Source organism: Anabas testudineus, chromosome 7 (genome assembly GCF_900324465.2).
Source record: "Anabas testudineus chromosome 7, fAnaTes1.2, whole genome shotgun sequence".
NCBI classification, from domain to species: domain Eukaryota; kingdom Metazoa; phylum Chordata; class Actinopteri; order Anabantiformes; family Anabantidae; genus Anabas; species Anabas testudineus.
Genome location: NC_046616.1, coordinates 4735861 through 4756062, shown reverse-complemented (window position 1 = coordinate 4756062; position 20202 = coordinate 4735861). Strand labels below are relative to the sequence as shown.

The window sequence follows — 20202 nt, the reverse complement described above, 5'->3', positions numbered from 1 at the left end:
GGGAATAAGAGGAGAAGCACGTGACCTCCTACAAATAAAGGCAACAAACATGTCAATAAGCCGGTTTTTAAATAGTAATAATAATAATAAAGGAAATTCTCTGCTCAGAAATGTTCTGCTTTAATCATTGCTGATAAAAAGCAGGAAAACTTCCTCAAATATGAACCACACACACTCAAAGTGCTGTCTCATACTTCAGTCAGCAGATCGACTCCGACGACGCACCCTCAGCTGGGCGGGACTTCAAGTCAGCGTTGTGATGACGTTTCAAGCAATTATTGGCCAAAGTCGACCACGTGGCACTGTCTAGCCAATAGGAGGCGCCCACCGTCCAAACACAAGGAACTAATGAATGAGAGTCCGGGGCTGTCGCAGCACAGGCGGCGTTGGACGGGGTCGTCGTGTTCTGGGTGTGTTACTGGATAAAAGTGGACCACTGAAGGTAGCAATAATCGGGTTTTTTCCTACACGCTGTGTGTTTGTTAAGACTTTCGAATAGGACGCACACCTGTGACCGGCGAAAACTAATAGCCTGAAGGTACTTAGCTAATTAGCTGCTACCTGTGCTCACTCTAAGTTAGCACACATGCACCTGGTTGAAGCCTAGCATTATTATTATTTTTGTTGATATCGATGCTATAGTTTGTAGTAGCCTACTGGTAGCAGTACTATAGCTGTAACAATGACCATTTCTGTTGTAATTGCCTTAACGTTACATTGGTAATTGAGGAAAAAGGTCCTAATTTGTCCTTTGTTGTTGTTTTTCGTTGTTCTGTGACTTTGTGACAAGGTGTCACCCTGTTTTCTACCAGACTCCTGTACTAGTTATATTTCACAAACCTTCATATCCCAGGTGATTCAAAATGGCCCAGGGGATACCGGACGAGGTGCTGATGAACACTGAACTGATAAAAGACTTGGTGGATGTGGCCAAAGATGCAGCACTTCTGCAAGGTGTTTTAATGAGGATCCAAGAGACCCCCAACTCTTCAGAGGTAGGTGGACAGTTGACCATTTGTAAAACAACATGAAACATATTCTTTCATTCGATATCTCAGAAATGCATGTTTAATTGGTTTAACCCACATCTTTAAGAGAACTTTCTGTTACACCAAACTGACTTAATCATGACTTAATGATTGATTGATTTGATCTTCCACCTGTACAGCCAAACATTACCATATTTAATTCTACTTAACCTTTTTTAACTCAATTTTCCAAATGAAGCAAATGTACAAAGCATCTAGAACAAATATACAAAGATTTGTGTTTTCACTGTTCAACTTAATTATATTTTGTAAATATAAGCAAATATTATAATTTGATGCCTATGACACACTCAACAGTGGGGCAGTGGTGTTTTTTCCACTGTGTTAAGTGATTAGAGAGGAACTAGAAAGAAGAACAGACAAAGATCAAGTGGATAAATGATGGAACAGTTGTCTCTTGCGGTTAATAAAGAGATAACTGAAGTGTGATTACTTTGGTTAAATGAGCAATTACTCATCCAAATATCAAAGATGAAAAGAACGGGGAAAAAGGAATAAGATCATAAAGGATAGCCAGAGGAGAAATCTGCATGAAAAGACAAAAGTTAGCACAAAAGTGCCTGATTATGGTGGTATGATGGTTACTCCTGAATGTGATATTCCTAAAGACTCTTTGAGGTTTTTACAATCTCACTAATACTTTTGAATCTCTGTTCCTGACCTCTTGCCATTGCTTAAATAGGAGGATTACTCAGAACAGTGAAAGAAAGTTCAATTGTAGGGAACAATAAGAGAAGAGAAGGGAGTTTTCTGAGGGTTATAAAATGATTGACGTCCAACCTAACAACTTAAATATAATTTAACTGTCAAATTTGACAATACACCATTGTGAACAAGCAGAATTCCACCAGAGTGGCTAAAGTTAACTATCATAACAGGACTCTTTGAGTTTGTACTTAATTAGGTTTAAGTCTAAACTAGTTGGTCAGTCGAAACAGTTTATGGAAATATGTTGTACAGTCACAGTAGTGATCAGACTAGCATCCCATCTCTATATTTTCAGTTTTTGTTCATTAAAACTTTATAGATAGGCTTTAAATTCTGCTTACAGCATGTATAGTAAGCCACCAGGAATTTGACAGATGGCTTATTATCTTATCTACGCACTGTCTGACATTAAGCAGTACGATTTCTTTTTTTAAAGTGAATTAAACATGCATTTAGAAGCAGTGATGCTGTGCTCACATTGGTCATTATTTTGATTTAAGCAAAAGCAAAAATTCTTCTTAATTGACATCATAACCTTTCAAGTCACTCATTTTCTGCAGTTGCATTGCTCTCTCTCCCAAGATACTGTCCAGTTAGCCGACTATGTGACAGAATAACTGTCACAATGCTAAATACACCACTGGTAGTTCAGTTGCATGCAACGGTCAATATGTCTTATGTAATTAAATAGGGCTGCTTTGCTTTGTAATTAAAATATTGTAGAGAAAATGCATGTAAATGTGCATTTGTGTGATGTGACAAAGTAAGCCCCTGGAAGAGAGTACATGATTCCATAATAGTGCGCTGTTAAGCCATGGTTGTTAAAAGAGGCGAGTTCAATGTGAAGTCATGTTAGGAATTTGTTCCGCTTTAGATCAAAGGATTTGCCTGTGTTTCAGTACAGGGATTTTTAGCCCAAATGCTTATTTTCATTCCTCACATGCCATGTCCAGGGGTTGTGTTTTTGGATGAATAGCTTTTTCCACATCAGCATTCTTTTCTTACGTTTTATATTTTGTTTTTCAGTTGGTGACGTACGCTCCGTTCACACTCTTTCCCTCGCCTGTGCCTAAAACGGTGTTTCTCCAGGCGCTGGCATTGCAAACTCACTACAACACATTGGTGGATAAAATTAGCCAAGATCCAGACTTTTTGCAAGAGGCTCTTGCTAGGTATGATGTTTGTAGCATATGTCCAGTATTTTGAGGTAGCACCATAGCATGGAAAGACAAAACTTCACCGAAGATCAAACTGTTGTTGCATTGTCTGAATAGTGCTGTCTTCATATTCTGCAACATTATACAAAAATAACGTCATGTTTTAGGTTTTAACAGTGACTTTCTTTGTTTATAGCACAATTGCAGTGGATGATTTCACTGCAAAGTTGTTCAGGATTCACAAACAGATCTTGAAAGAAGGACGATCTCAGGTATGTCATCCAGCCTCTACCAGTCTGAAGTGCCAATAATTGAGCCTAACATACTAACATTGTGTGCAGTTGCACTCAAAACTACTCAACCTTCATTGTAAATTAAGTGTATTGGCAACATTTACCAACTTTCACCTGTTTCACCTGCAGTTAACAAATCAAATAACAATTATTCAACACAACTAACGTTTCAAGTGCTTCATTCAAATTCAAGACAAAGTACAATTTCAGATGGAGGAAAACTGTATACAGAACGAATACATTTCAAGTCAAGTCAATAAATACAGCAACATTATGTTGTTTACGACACAAAATGTGTGATTTTTAGTTATTACAATTTAATATTAATTGGTATGTCCCTGTAAATGCAGTGAAGCATCAATACTTCATACAAATACAGCATAGAAATAGTTTATTCATTTAATTTGATTTGACAACACTGACATTCAAAATTAATGGCTACAACCAACAACTGTATAGATGAAACAAGAAAAATAATGGTCAGATTAATCAATGAATCGTTTGGTCTCTTGGCCATATGCTTTGTTTGCTTTAAGTAGTCTGCATTGTATTTCTTCACCTTCTTCCCAGTCTATTGTGTTGGGTCTTAATCGGTCCGACTACATGCTGGACCAGAGAGAGGATGGATCATCTTCTTTAAAGCAGATAGAGATCAACACCATTGCTGCCAGTTTTGGAGGTCTCTCATCACGCACACCAGATGTACACCGGTAAGCTAGCTATTAGCCTATCACTCACAAAACTGTTGATAACTGTCATCATGAATCTCTTGCTGATCAGTATATTGCATCAACAGTTGTATTTTTGCCCACTTTCAACCATTAAATGAAATGATGTGTGGTCTGAGGTGATTGCCTAAAGTGTCTGTCATCCTGCTTGACAGACACGTCCTTAAGGTGGCTGGTCGGCTGGAAGAGAGTCAGCGCATCCTAGACAACAACCCTGCATTTGGTCTGACTGCAGCATTAGCTAAAGCCTGGGAGCTTTATGGATCAGAAAGGTGAAACCCAAACTTTGAGTTAAATGGAGATCCATTCATATTGACTCAAACCTAATCAATATAAAGAGAGGGGATTTTTATTGCAAGGTGAAAGTGCTAAATCAAGTGCAGGGTACTGAAACTGTGAACTACAGCAAGTCTTTGACCTAAAACAGAGTTAAATAAAAAATCGAGTAACGTTTACTATTAGAAAACTTTTTTATTAGAAGAATTAATGTAATGTAATGTTTTTTCACTGCAGTTTAACATGGTCATCACAAGGTGGTGCTCTGTCGCCAACCACTAATTCTATCTTTTACTTTCATTACAGAGCTGTTGTCATGTTCTTGGTGGAGGAGACCCAAAGGAACATCTTTGATCACAGATACATTGAACATGAACTGTGGAAAAGGTAAGATTTTAGGACAAACAAGCTGCTTTTGTGGAAGGAAGCCATTCCAGAGCAGTATGAGGCAGTCTTTCTATCATATGCATTAAGTTATAATGTCTTATCAGGAAGTTGTAATCATCCAAAAGTTAATCATACACTTTGAAAAGGACATTCATACGTTAGCATGTGTTGTGAATGTTAATTAACCCAGCATCCTGTCATTGTGTTTCAGAAACATTACCACAATGAGAAAGCAGTTTGAGGATGTTTGTAAAACAGGATCCCTTGATCAGGACAAGAGGCTATTTGTGTGAGTCCCTTTCTGTATAATTATATCGAATCTGTTACTCATAAATTCAGATTGTAAAACCAATATGAGTTTGGAACATTATAACTGACAACTAAATGTATTCTTACACAAATAGATATGATCAGTTTGTACTTACTGTGTATTTATATGACTCTCTTTTCAGTGATGGCCGAGAGGTTGCTGTGGTGTACTTCAGAAATGGCTACATGCCACAGAACTACGTTTCTGAACAGGTCTCGACATATAGTTGTTCACAGCTACTCAACAAGTTTACACGTTGTCACATAATGTATTTAGATGTCCTCAGAGTTTAAGGGAATTTGAAGTGTGCTTCCTCTTGGTTGACATTCCTGACAAAGCAGTGTGCACATTGGCCAGCAGAGCATAAAAGGTTTTTCTATGACTGGGGGTTAAGTAGCATGTGACCACAATCAAAACAGACAGGAGGATGGAGAGTAACTCAGTCACACAGTTGGTGCTCACATGGTAGATTTTAGGAGCTGTTGAATTCAAGATTGTAAAATAAATCCAAGTTTGGTCAAATATATCTGATTACTGGAGAGCTCTGTATAATCACTTTATTACCCTGCATAAACGGAGCTTATTTTTTAAATATTGCGTAGCTTAATAAGAGATTAAAGAGTTTAAGTGGAAGAAAATGTATGAGCTATAACAAGGTTTAAGTCAGGTTCATTAGTAATGGAATGCTGATAGGTTTGTGTCCTGTGTTTAAAATGAATTAAAGCTGAAGGTTTTCATCTTGAGTTTTTCATTTTTAATTAGTTTTTTTTTTGTTTTCTGGATTTGAATTGTAGAGTTGGGATGCTCGTCTTCTGATGGAGCGCTCTCGGGCTGTGAAATGTCCAGACATCAGCACCCACCTGGCTGGAACCAAGAAGGTCCAGCAGGTGCTCGCAAGACCCGGAGTTCTGGAGAAGTTCTTCCCCGATCAGCCTCAAGTAGTGGAGCAGATCAGAGCTACATTTGCTGGCCTCTACACTCTAGACCTGGTGAGAGAATTACACAGCTGGCACACTAACCTTTTATCTGTTTTTAGTTTTTAAGCGACATTATAGTACTGGTTATTAGAGGAGAAGAAGGAAATTGGAAAGTAGAAGATAGAATTAGTGGTTAGTGACAGAGCACCACCTTGTGATGATCATGTTAACTGCAGTGTTGTCTTGTCTTGACACTAAAATCATCAACAGAAATGTTATAGTAAAAAATGGTTGGAATCTAATTCTCAAACTAATGTCTGGTGCGGTTGTTGTTGTTATTGTTATTATTATTATTATTATTATTATTATTATTATTATTATTATTATTATCATCATCTTGTGTGTGTTTAGGGCGCAGAGGGCGATAAAACGGTAACAATGGCTTTGGCTGCACCAGACCGGTTTGTCCTGAAGCCTCAGAGAGAAGGAGGAGGTAAAAAGAGAGAAACATCTTTAGAAATTAATTAATTCCATGTAGCAACCCAAAATTGTTTGTATGGTCAACAGTGGGCAACAAATATAAATGAGTATTGACAGCCAGTTTCATTTCCAATATGATTCAAAGCTGGGTACGTTACGCTTCCTGGTCAAAACTATACAAACTCAACAATGCCAATGTAAACAAAATTGCAGAGCAGCTTAAACTGCTAAATGCTTTAATAGTGGGATAAGTACAACAGGCTAAGTCACAAGTAAAGTCTCTATAAGTAAGTCTGTAAGTAGCATAGTTTCTGTCTTCTTTGACTTCCACTGCTTTCGGAGGAGACTGCAAATGAAAGTTGTTCTAATACTGTGGGTTCCTAGGTAACAACATCTATGGGTCAGAGATCTGCCAGGTCCTGGAGGGAGTGAAGGACAGCACAGAGAGGACGGCCTATATTCTGATGGATAAAATTTGTCCCTGGCCTGTACAGAACTACCTGCTACGACGAGATGCTCCCCTCAAAATCAGCAACTGTCTCAGTGAACTTGGCATATTTGGAGCATATGTCAGGTATTTAATCACTAATTCAATAGTATAAAATGTTTTGTGTTTAGCTTTTAAGAAAGGATTCTGTTTCTGTAGAAGCCTTCCTGTCTGCATTATTAGCTCCTTATCTCAGGGTAATAAATTAAACTTAATCTCATAACCCTTGTTCTGAATAGAAGCACAGTTTTTGTGCTTTATCTTTAGGTGGATTACTGTCTGCCGATGTGTTATAGTGAAAAGATTCTGCACCTAAAGGCAGACGTTGTTCCTAGAGTTTTGGTATAACCAAACTACAAATGTCTTGTGTTAATATGGAGCTTGTTATTTTGGCTTCATTACTTCAAACATCTTTCTAAAGCATTACCTCGCCCTGGTGCGACGTTTAAGAAGTGCAGGCCTCAGTAGTGATTGCTCCCTCCACAGTACAAAGTATGAAATATCCTTGTTAGATTACTTTTGACGTAAAGAAAAAAATGCAAGCAGTGTAATGAAAACGCACAATACATATGAGGGCCAAGTGATCGCAAGATGATTAATTACAATAAATGAACAATAAATTGCCTGAATTAATAGTCATGTCTGGTATTTCTGTGTTTTCATACAGGCATGGTAAAGATATGGTGATGAATGAGTGTGTGGGTCATCTACTGAGGACCAAGAGTTCAGAACACTCAGATGGAGGTGTAGCAGCAGGAGTGGCTGTGCTGGACAATCCTCTCCTTGTCTGACAAGTTTGATTTCTACTCGCTGAGGTTTCAACAAAACAAACACATGAGAAAACTGTAAAGTGAAGGTTGGGGTTTTGTAGTCACACTGTGGCTGCTACAGCATGAAATTAATGCTGACCACATATGATACTGTGTGTGTGTGTGTGTGTGTGTGTGTGTGTGTGTGTATATGTATGTATGTATGTATGTATGTATGTATGTGTGATCTGACAAAGGTTGGATGGGAATCGCAGGCTCAATAGCTCCCAACCCGGACATGTTGGAGTTAACAATGCTGCTCACTTAAGAAATCATTTCAACAGAATTACATGCTCAATTGAATGGGGAGTATGTATAATATATAGCACTTCTTTTATTTCAAAAGAAGACTGAAGTTAGTATCTCTGGTTGGATAATGTTCAATCTTTTAATATTTTAATTAAAGCCATGCTGTGATACTGGAACATTTCCTATATATGTTTGAATATGTTTGTATGCGTTTGCACTGAGAGCACCCTAACATTAGAAACCTGCTAGCTGTAGGTCCTCAGTCAAGTGAGACTTTTCTATATAATCATATTTTAGTTAAAAACGAAGATTAAAGATTTTTTAATGTAAGATCAGATCCTCCTTTTCTCATTGTTTATTTTCACAAGTCGCATATTGTCCAGAAATCTAAAACTCCAGCATAAGAAGAATCCTAATAAGACAGTTCTTTAATTAAAAAAAAAAATCAAGTAATCAAGTGTCCTTAAAGCTGAGTGTTTCACTAACAAGTGATGGCTTTTCATTTTTGCTAAGTACTGTGTTTTTTTATTGAGCAGACAACTAACAAAAGAATGTCAGTTTAATCATACAGGGACTAAATGATCTGCTGTGATGTGTAAATCTTTGAATGCAGAAACAAAATCAGTGGCTCTAATGATAGCAAATATTTTCAACCTACAATTTTATGTCTACACATTTATGAACAGTTGGTAAAATGGTGTTTTAAGAGCTGCTGTTAATTTTGCAGCCAGTGGTCTGTAGTCACAGTTGTAGTCATGGCTGCTAAATGCTGATTTTGTTTATAAAAAGGATGCTCTTCTCTCTTAAAACATGAAATGCAGATGTATTTATGCAGAACTGTGTAAAGAAGTGATTCATTGAATTAACCAAGTGATTCTCTGGACCAAATGTGTTTCCCATGTCCAGTCAAAAATTAAACTGTAAAGCAGCTTTTTTTGGCTGTTAATTTAATTATTATTAACAAACCAGTTTTTGCATCCTCACCTTGGTGAACAATGAATGTAATTCTGGATGGAAATAAATGTGTGGTTTACTTCACTTTTAGGTCCAAAATAACGCTTGGACAATAAATTTGAGCGCGTCATTTACTTTTTCCCCGTCCAGCATCCCCTCAGTGGCTTCAAGTTCAGCTGCACCTCTAGTTAAGAGTGTTTGTGGGACTTAGTCGGGGTTAATGCAGTCTCCAGCTGATTAAACATCGGAGGTCTTCTCCAGTGAGAGGAACCACCTGTGCGCAGCGGTGACATCGAGTCATCAGCCCAGAGACTGAACTCCAACCCGGAGGCTTCAGCGTTTGTTGAAGTATGTGTGGCTCTGCCAACGTTATAGATGGTCATTTAAAGTAAATGTGTGCACACATGTTGAGCCTATTTCCAATGCGTTGCTCACCGAAGAGTGACGATAACTAAGTTTGTATTTGTAAAGAGAACTAGACTTTGCAAAGTTTGATGCAACTGCGCCATCAAACGGTGAAAAGGTAGATAGATTACAGACTAGGAGGAAAGTAGAGCTAAATAAACCCAGCACATGAAGGAAAACTATTCAAAGTTAAAGGTACTTTTGTCTTTTTTGTTTTGTGTGATGAATCCAAATCTAATCATGATTCTGTGATGGGTATGTTACCTGAAGATGGAAAAAGAACTGCATGACAGCAAAAATTGAGTGATGAGTTTATTTCTGAGCTGAAAATATTTCTTGTTCTGACCATGGTGCATTTGCATAGTGCACATGGTGTTGATGATTATATTAATCCAGAATATAATATATCTAATGTTGATAGTAAACAAGAAAATACACCACTGTAGAAAAGAGGAGTACAAACCTGTAAGTAAGGTGGAGAGATTTAAAACTCAAGTGGATGCTCAGTCACAGCCTTTGGATCTTCACATGCTCGATCCAGTATTACACACATGATGAGAAAGAACCTCAGTTTTGTGCCTGAAAAACAGACTGGATGATGATGGGCTTCATACAGTTATGTGCAAAGTTAAAGCCATCATCACATGCTCTGATGATCCAAGTGACCTTGAACCAGTAACTCCAAATCATCCTCCTCAAAGGAAAGACCAGCGTTCGACCCACACAACCTGTACGTGAAGTAAAGATGGAGGCAGGTTCAATATATTGATGACCTCTTCTGGAAAAAATGGAATCCGAATAAGAAAAATGGGAGATCATAATAATTAATAATAATAATGTTTATAATGGATCCTGGCTCCTGGCCATTTGGAAAATATTAAGATTTCTTGGTCTGTGCGTTTACAGAAAAAAAAACTAATGTAATGAACAGATCTGCAGCTAAACTTTGCCGGCTGTATGAGTCTTGTGTTTAGTAGGTTGGACAATACATGTGTGAGACTAATCACACACCACTGATGAGATTAATAAGTCAGTAGTTCAAGGGAGCATGCACGCCTCAGCACAGCAGCTGACAGGCAAAACTCAGTGTCAAACACATACAGCTCTTATAATGGATTCCAGATGGGAGGGAGATGTTTGTAACTAAAGACATAACAAATGGCAGTTGTGTAGTTGCGGTTGGTTCTCGTCTCGAGGTGAATTCCACGCCAGAACATCCTATCTAACTCCCTAAGATAAAAGTAAGGTGCACTATCTCACAAGGGCAGAGGCAAGATTCACAAGAGTCACTTTAAGTTATACAGTGTCATGAGAGAAACAAATGTAAAAATAACTCCATGGACTTTTTTCTCTAACAGTGACTTTTTTTCTTTGGGACGGGGAGTGTATTTTGTCTTCTCCCAGTTCACATTCATCTGTCATGGTTTCTTCTGGCTTCTGATTGACCGGACACAGGTAGAAAAGGGAGAACTGAACATTTCTCCTGCTGAACTGAGACATCAAGCCCCATCGTCTCGTGTTGTAATCATCAATGAAAAGCTTGAGCTGTTTACATTTTTGTATTGATTATTAGCCATTGTGCGTTATACTGCAAATGCCACTTGTGTGTTTATTTCTTGTGTGTGTTTATGTGATTTTTAATTAAATTATAGCCGACCGTTAATTGTTTTGTTGGTTTGTTTGTGCTCTTTAAGGTCCATCTTTGTCAGCCCCTATCACTATATATAACCCACCTACACTTTTATTTCTGGTTCCACCAATGATTTTAGAACATATTTTGAAAATAAAAGTGAAAAAAGCTTCAACTCATCTGGTGTGCGGTGCCTTTAACTTTATACACTGCCATGCTGCTTTAGAGGAAGAGATCCACTGTGCACTTATTTTCTCAGCATTACTGCGTCTGTACAACACTTCTCAGAAGTGCAGTCACACTGAAAGGAGTGAAAAGAGCTGGTGAGTAAGCACGTGTGCAATTTAACTTATGAATTTGAATTAGTAGGTATAGTTTCTAAGTGACTTAGATGAGTATATTTACCCAAAATCTTAAGTATAAATGAAAATACAGATACATCTACAGTATGAAAATGAAAGTAAATATGATACAATAAAGTCATAAGACAGTTTTCTGTGTAGTTTTAAGCAGTGATAAACACGAAAATTAAAAATACAGAATATTTTAGTAGAGAAAAGTTCACATTCACACTTTGACATGAATTAATAATCAAACTTAGAACAAGTGTAGTAGAAAAGTTTTCCATTGAATTGAATGATCCTTTGAATAAATAGCTATTGACCAGCACATATCTCTTATTACAGCATGGAAATACTACACTGATGAGCCTTCCGCTTCAGTTCTCTCTCTTGTGGTTTCAATGTTGATCTTAATCTGTGGTTATGAGCTTTAGCCAGAAGCTCAAGTTAAACAAGTTAAAACAAGTTCTTGTTTTGGTTCGATAAATAAATACATCAAATATCATGACTGTAAATGTTTTATCAGTTTAGATATATTGTGTTTGTTGACATTTGGGATTTTGGTAAAGGTCAGACCAAATTTTATGATTAATTTATACACAAAACCAGGAAATGACAAATAGTTCACTGTGTGGTGGATGTGTTTTTAATAAAACAAAGCAGGAGTATGAAACAGACAAAGGAAGGTTCTGGGTTCAAATTATACTAAGTAGATGAAACCTATTGTACGTTTATCAACAGTAAACCTTTGCTGTGTTTTACCTAACAGGTCCATCTTAATGGCAACAACAGAAATTCTTGAGCAGCTGATCAAAGATCCTGACAAACTAAAGAATTTAGTGGATGAAGTGAAAGACTTGGCTTTTCTGTACGGCATTGTGTTCCGCACACATGAGACCCCCAATTCATCTGAGGTAGGGGCTACAACAAAGATTTATCATTGCTCATTTAAAACATTTAAAACTTACATTTTAGTCATTTGGCAGACACATTTATGCAAAACAACTTATAAAGGAGGAACAAACCCTTAACCCATAAGAACGCTCGATGACATGTGACTTTATCTTTTATTCTTATCTTCACTCTACACAATAAAATGACCTAAAGCTATGATTTTTTCTGATTGTGTGACAGTGGACGTGTGTTCGTTACCTTGATGTTAGTTGGTATCACATTCTGTCCTATAAATTATGTTTTTATTGTGTTTTTAGGTTGTGACCTATGCCCCGTTCACACTCTTCCCTTCCCCATTCCCCAAAGCTGCCTTCCTACAGGCTCTGGCACTACAAACTCACTTTAATACACTGGTGAATAAGATCAGCCAGGACCCAGACTTTCTGGAAGAGGCGCTTGCCGGGTAAAAATATAGATTTGATGATTGGATAAGAATGTTATGTTGATTATTAAAGTGTTTTATTATAAAATAATATGCATATTCTGTTCAGTCTTATTCAGTAATTACCTGACCACAAAATCATAATACTAACTCTTCGATATAAATCAAAACATTATAAAGAACAGTGAAGACTATGTTGTAACTATAGTTATGCAGCCTGCATTTAGCAGACAAGATCTGCATAGTGGCAAATAAAAATGAGGTCAGAGATGTATAATGTTTGATGATTTGTCTTTTTTCTGCATTGCAGTACTGTACAGGCAGATGATTTCACAGCAAAGTTGTTTGACATATACAGAAAAGTGCAGCAGGAGGGACGGACACAGGTAAAGTCAATATACGGCGTTGGAAATTTAGATAAAGTGATTGTTAGAATTCATTTTATGAGTGAAATTAAGATTTAAATTGTATTGTGTATCTTCCTGTTAGTCCATTGTGGTGGGTTTGAACCGGTCTGACTATATGGTGGATCAAAGGGAGGATGGGACAGTTTCCCTAAAGCAAATAGAGATCAACACTATTTCCGCTGGTGGCTTTGGTGTGTCTGATCGGCTCTCTGTGGTGCACAGGTATCCTCAGACAAGTTGATTAAATGCTGGTCAGTTTTACAGTTTCTAGGTGACACAATACACTATGTGATTTATATTTGCACAAAAATATGGTTATCCGGATTTTCCAGACACGTATTAAAGTCAGTCGGTCTGTTGGAAGAGAGCAGAAGTGTCCCGGATAACAACAGGACGCCTGGAATGTGTGCTGCTCTTGCTAAGGCCTGGGAACTCTATGGTGAACGGAGGCAAGTGTAGCAGAGATCAACACACTGTATGAGACATCAACAAAACACTGACAAGAAGCTAATGATAATAATCTAATTCTCTTTCTGCAGGGCAGTAATTCTGTTTCTAGTTGAGGATATTGAGTTAAGCAAACTCAGTCATCGCTACATTGAGAAGGAACTTTGGAAAAGGTGGGAAAATAACTAAAAGACCTAAAACTAGAGAATGGAAACCAAATTAAACAGGAGAAATACACTCATTTGTTTATTTATTACTGAAGGATACTTTGACATTTTCCTGCAGAAGAGGTTTGTACTACTCTGATTTCCTATTAACGTCTGCAATAGAGACCTTTAGTTTTCTAGATGTAACCTTGGGGTTACACACCCTGCTCTAGGTGTGATCTGTGTAGGTCCATCTCTCCTGTGGAGAGTAAGAGTGTAGCTGACGGACGCCCAATTACCATCCCAGTTGACAGAAATACCTAACTGTAATTTCACATTCAAATGACTGATAATCCGAGAGGTTCACATAATTTTGCCACATATAAATATGTTTTTTGGATACATTTTCTATAGTAAATAAATGTTTGTTTGTTTTTAAGTTTCAAAAAGACAACTTTCTTTCTCTCCAGGAATATTCCTGTTATTCGCAGAAAGTTTGATGAGGTATCGAGAAATGGATCTCTTAATGCAGACAAAAGACTGTTTATGTGAGTATGCATTTTTAATAGCTAGTAGTATAATAGTTGAATAATTTTAGAGGGTGAATAGTGTAGTACTTTCTGCTTGCTTATTAACCTGTGATTTCAGACCATGCTATTCCCACCTACCTTGCAGAAATCCCACTTTTCCTTCCTCAGGAAGCCGACCTTGTCTTCTTGTCTGTTACCAGCTATTTACTGCTGTTCTTCCTCGCCCTTTACTCTGCCTCTACCTCCTTTGTTAGCAAAGTTGTTCATGAAGCTGAATTGTGAATTGTTCAATCTGAATCTTAAACGTTTGACAACTTGTCATTAGGATGGGGTGCCACCCACTGGACGTGGATTAAGGTTTGTGCTACCCCCTATTATAAACCCAAGGGATGATAGGAATGCAAACTGATGGTGAACTCAGGAGTTGATGCAGAGGTTTGGTGGCCTGCCTCCATCTCCCTGTTGTGCCTAACATTAGGGCAGCAGAAGGAAAAGTTTATCAAAGTTTTTTCAAAGAACAGGGTGTGAGTCGTTAGATGTTGGAGGGATTTATGTGCTGAAACTATTGAACCTGTTCTCAGATACAGTGTAGTGTGTTAATTAATGAACTGTTTCCCTCTGTTTGCAGTCTTAATGTTAAGCTAAGCTAAGTGCCTGCTGGCTCTAACATCCCACACACAGATAACAGATGTTTTCTCATCTAATTTGCCGAAATGTAAAATTGTTGTTTAAATTTTTATGTAACTAGCTTTTAACCATCACCACAATTAGATTATTGCAAATCAAACCATAATGCTATATAATTTAAAATAAACTGTGCAGAGACGGGCTGGAGGTGGCTGTTGTTTACTACCGGTATGGCTACATGCCAGACAACTACACTGCACAGGTAAGACTATAACACTTTGTAACCTTTAACATTGGTTCTTCAACAGATGAAGATTTATACAGATGTACTGTAAAATGCAGTTTCTTTTTTGCACATCAAGCTGATTTGTTCATCAATTTCTGCTTTGAGTTGCTTGTGTCAGACTCTTGAATGTAACACAGAATTCCTGTGCAATTTAGAGTTGGGATGCTCGTCTTCTGATGGAGCGCTCTCGGGCTGTGAAATGTCCAGATATCAGCACCCACCTGGCTGGAACCAAGAAGGTCCAGCAGGTGCTCGCAAGACCCGGAGTTCTGGAGAAGTTCTTCCCCGATCAGCTTCAAGTAGTGGAGCAGATCAGAGCTACATTTGCTGGCCTCTACACTCTAGACCTGGTGAGAGACAACCTCATAGCTGCTGTAATGTTTTAAATTCTACTGACAGGTTTTAGCCATTAAGAAAAAAATGAAAAGAGGTGAAACTGATTAACTTAATTCTCAACAACAACAACAACATTGTGTTAATGGCTCAGCATAACCTTGTTTTGGCATTAAAAGCTAATGTTAAATTAAATGATTTACATTCTAATGCTCTCTGTTAATGTCCAGGATTTTATTTATTTATTATTTGTCATCTTCTTCAGGGCCCAGAAGGTGACAAAACACTAACGATGGCTTTAACAGCACCAGAGCGGTTTGTCCTGAAGCCTCAGCGAGAAGGAGGAGGTAAAATGGAAATTAATTTACCCATAAAATAAATCCTAAAATCACTACCAAACAGGTTCTTACCATATTATCATATGATATAAGATTTGACAGTAGAAATAGTCCATAGTGACTAGTCAGCCATGGATGTAAAAGAGCTGGTTATGGCCGTTTGTCTTGGTGGCTACTTGTGGTACTGCAACAAACAATCCTGCTGTAGCAAATGGAGGTTTTATATGTGTAAAACTTTCCCAGAGCATAGAAAGGTAAGTTTTATTTTCATGATGCCATCGCATCTGAAGAAATGCGCAAACGGTTGTGTGCATGTGGAGAGAGCTGCACAGTGCCAAAGATATTATATGTTGGCAGGTGAGTTTTTCTTTGTTAAAACCACAGTTTGAAACTTTCTCTAGTTGTGGCATGATTAAACTGAAATTCAATCATCTCTGCTCCACCCTGCCCTCCCTACTGCACGCTGCACAGCCGTGCAGGTGTTAGTCATGATCAAATTACAATAAATAAGAATGCTGACACGTTAGAAGGCAGAACGTTGCTCAAAAACCTTTAAGAGTGAATATCTCTAGGTATAAAAGGGGCGGAGCTTTAAGCAGGTAGAAAAAAAATGTCTGACAATGCAGCCAACTCCAGTGAATAAATACAGGTCAGACAGAATTAACAGACTGGATGCAGTAAACTCCAAAGGGCAGCATGTGTATGGACTGTTGAGTTGTTGAAGATGAGGTAATTTAGCAAAGGAGGATTATCCTGGTAACAAAATGCCCACTTGCTGTTGCCATGTGGTAGCATAAGCTAGCTCACATGCAGTTATAGAAGAGGTTTGACTGGATTGTTTGTGTGATTATCGAGATAGGGTGGATGCTGGTTGCCTAACAGAAGAGGGCTGGCTGGGTTATTTGAAACGTTTGGGGGCTTAAGCAGCAAGCTGCAGATGATTTGGCTGATTTGTTTGATAGTGTAGATGTGTATGGAGGGTTGTGTTGGGTGTAGAGATGAGGGGATAGGAAGGAGTCGCTTCTAGGATGCTGGAACAAACTGAGCGTCGCACTTGATGACCTTGTAGACTTACCTGTCCCCTTACCCAGCATTACATTGTTGTTGGTAATGCAGATGATATATTCAGATGAGTTGCTAGTCATATCTTTTTCTTGTTGATCTAACTGGTGAATAATAAGACAGTAAGGAGAGAGGAGAAAGCAGCTTAGCAACATATATCCATGACACCACAGCCAGTGCAGCTGAACAGAGCTAATGCTTGTGGCTGTTTTGGTCACAGGATATAAAATCTCGGTGTCTGTAAAGTCACTGATGTGCTCTCTCACATCCATTTTGTGATGGGTTATGGTTAGGAAATGGGGTGCCTTATTATGGGGCCCTGCTGCTTTATGATGGCTTGGTTTTAAAACCCGTCCTGGGGTTCAAAAGATCATGTAACATGAAAACTGAGCTTCAGTAAAAATGCACAATTCATGGCGCAATTAACTTTGTGTTAACTGTAATGTTGTTTTTCTAGGTAACAATATCTACGGATCAGAGATCTGCCAGGTTCTGCAGGGAGTAAAAGATAGTACTGCAAGGATGGCCTATATCTTGATGGATAAAATTAATCCCACCCCTGTACAGAACTACCTGCTGAGTCGAGGCACTCCCCTGAAAATCACCAACTGTCTCAGTGAACTGGGAGTGTTTGGAGCATATGTCAGGTAATCACTAATTCCTTGGTATAAAATGTCTTGTGTGCATTTATTGTGATGTGCTTTACTGTAGAGATACTTGCTTGGTCCAGTAATCTGTTGAAAATGTGGGTAAAGATTAGGACCAGAGGGTTACGCTGTCTGGGATTGGACTGTTATTTCTGGTTTTGTATCTTTGGAAGAGTTGTCTGACCTCCTCTTTTCATACCCTGAGTGGAGTTTGAGTGTTTGAAGGGGGTGTTCATTAAGTTTGACTGTGACGGCTGTGGGATTGTGTCTTGTGTCTCAAAATGTCTCAAACTTCTTCTTAAGACACAATGCAAGACTAATACAAGTCAGGAGACTGTACACTTGTGATACTGTCTTGTTTTTGTTTCCATGCAGGCAGGGTAAAGAAATGGTGATGAATGAGTGTGTCGGTCATCTGCTGAAGACCAAGAGTTCAGAACACTCAGACGGAGGGATACAAGCAGGAGTGTCTTTTCTGGACAATCCTCTCCTCGTCTGACAATTTGAATTCCTACAAAACAAATGCATGTATCGAAAATGGTGAAATCAATGTTTCAGCTTTGAAGTCAATAATTTTAGCTGCTATATGTGTATAACAGAGTAGATTAAGTAAAAAAGGGATAATCTTATTTATTCCAGTGATTAATGGCGAGCGTATTTGGAAAACATTGTACAGTTAGGTCAGAAAGAAGTGTTTTGAATTTGTTTTTTATACACCACCATCTGAAATGAAACGGGGAGCAAATTCAAGACTTTCAGCTTTAATTTAATGAGTGTGACAATAGTGTGGAATCAGCCATTCAGCAATCACAGCCATTTTCATTTTATATTAATTTCAAATATACCACAAAACATTGGGAAGGGTCAATACAACAGTTTGGAACATTATGCAAAAGGGAATTAACAAACAGCAAATAACAAATAAATGGGATATTCTTCATTGGCAAAAACTGCCACCTGATCTCAATCCAACAGAGCAGCTTTTCACTTATTTAAGGCACGACTAAAGACAGAAAGACCCACAAACAAGTAGCAGCTGAAGACAGCTGCAGTAAAGTATTAAAGGCAACCCATATGTTTGTAATTATGTATGTTCCATTATTTATTTAGTTATTTATTTAAATATTTTTTTGTTTAAAATTTAAATATCCATATAAAAAAAGCAGAAAGTCCAAACTATGCTCACGTTTTGAACGTCTCATTTCAAATTCAATGTGTTGGTGTTCAGATGACAAAAAAAAAAAAATTATCCTTGTTCCATTACTTACAAACCTGACTGTTTACTGTAGCACACACTGCCTGTGTGCTACTGTGAAGCTGCTAGAAGCCTATTCTCATTTATTTAAATTTTGTCTATATTTGGGAGCGTTTTAAAGTACTCATACTGTAAAGACTACTTTCTCTGAATTACTTAAAAAAACTAAATATGTGGTGATTCTCAGGCAAGTTTTGATGCATCTTGCTTATCATATGTGGTTGGTTTTATTTCCCACCTGTCCCCATGTAACGGTAATCCCAACTACTGGGTTTTGGACTGAGACTACAATGTGGTTGCATTATCCCGTACCCAGTACGAGTCAGAAAAAGTTACTTCCACTTTGCACATCATCATAGTTTGCCAACATCATACTGTGTTCCTGCAGTAATAGTCACTTTTGCAACAAGGCTGAAAGCGATGAGACGATCAACCTTTAACATCTTTAATTTATAATAATCACATAACTAACACAGATGTTTTTAATCATGTATTGTAGTTTATAGCATTTTATATTCAGATCAAAACAAACTACAAACAAACAACTAAATTCTACATTCTACAAGTAGATTTGTGAGCACTAAAGTACCTGCATAATCTATCATTTCTACTTATATATGGTGAATCGGAGGTTTGTTTTGTTTGTGGGGTTATGTTTTGTAGGACTTGAGGGATTTCAGGGAGGCAGGTTTGGGGATACCGCTAAGGCCACTTGGCGCACTTGTTGGTGATGTTGATTGACATCCATTGTAGATGATGAGCTAAGGGATTCTGTCTGTCATGATTTAGAAATTGCAGAACTTTTTCATGCTGTGGAACGTACTGATGAAACATGCTCTTTTTTTGTTGTTAGTTGGACCTCTACATGTGACCGAGCGTAGGTCAGTGGAAAACTGAATAAATGTTTGAATAAATGTTTGAAGAATAAATGGAGAGGCGACGTTGAAGAAAAGATACAATTCTTTTGTTTTGGATCTAATTTACGTTACGTTCTTCTGTGATTTTGTTTATATAGCCTGTAACCTGTCATCAATATGCAACATTTGCAGTTCCACATGCAGAACAGCAGGTGGCAGTAAAACCAAAGGCATTTTCCCAAACTGTGCTTGCCTGTAATAATAATAATAATGATAACTACTTGTTGTTGGACAGCTAGCACCATCATCTTCTAGATGATGGTGCTACTAGTACAAAAGTAATACAATATAGTGATGGGATTTTATTTATCCCCGGTGCAAAATTCATAATCCCACTGAATGTAAAACTCTAATTATTAGATTAAAAACATTCGATCATCAAAGCAACGTGTATAAGGCAGCTAAAATAAGAACATTGAATCAATATCACACTGATAAAATGATAATGCATCATTAATTCTAACCCAGTAATACGTTTACTGATAAAATGAGCCTTTGAGTATATTTCTCCTAGTATTTTGTTCACTGTCTTGTTTCAAGTCTTTGGTGCTGACTTGCAAAATGTGACACATTCCAGTGACCATCCTGGGTCATCAAACAGAGACAAAGGTCATTGTCAGCGAGAGCTGTCAGCACCAGAGAGTCTCCCACAGGAAACACTCCTGCATGTTCTGTTTTACTGCCAGAGCAG

General features: G+C 37.9%; 2 protein-coding genes across 3 annotated transcripts; both read left to right on the top strand.

Annotated features, from left to right (window-relative positions):
• The first annotated feature begins 347 nt into the window (after window positions 1-347).
• Window positions 348-8799, top strand: gss (glutathione synthetase). 2 transcript variants are annotated; one of them, XM_026369026.1, is made up of 13 exons: window positions 348-442; window positions 854-995; window positions 2784-2929; window positions 3111-3186; window positions 3778-3917; window positions 4091-4207; window positions 4518-4598; window positions 4810-4887; window positions 5051-5120; window positions 5703-5897; window positions 6237-6318; window positions 6690-6879; window positions 7460-8799. In XM_026369026.1, exons 2-13 carry the CDS (start codon window positions 864-866, stop codon window positions 7581-7583), a joined length of 1431 nt encoding a protein of 476 aa, XP_026224811.1. In that variant the 5' UTR covers window positions 348-442; window positions 854-863; the 3' UTR covers window positions 7584-8799. The 2 variants fall into 2 exon arrangements, with proteins under 2 accessions (XP_026224811.1, XP_026224812.1); XM_026369027.1 differs by lacking the exon at window positions 348-442 and adding an exon at window positions 447-538.
• Window positions 8800-11112: 2313 nt separating this feature from the next.
• LOC113166867 (glutathione synthetase-like) lies at window positions 11113-19671 on the top strand. The gene is made up of 13 exons (XM_026367051.1): window positions 11113-11162; window positions 11950-12094; window positions 12392-12537; window positions 12827-12902; window positions 13006-13145; window positions 13256-13372; window positions 13463-13543; window positions 13987-14064; window positions 14869-14935; window positions 15115-15309; window positions 15558-15639; window positions 17150-17339; window positions 17715-19671. The coding sequence occupies exons 2-13, from the start codon at window positions 11960-11962 to the stop codon at window positions 17836-17838; spliced, it is 1431 nt and encodes a 476-aa protein (XP_026222836.1). The 5' UTR covers window positions 11113-11162; window positions 11950-11959; the 3' UTR covers window positions 17839-19671.
• The last annotated feature ends 531 nt before the right edge of the window (window positions 19672-20202 follow it).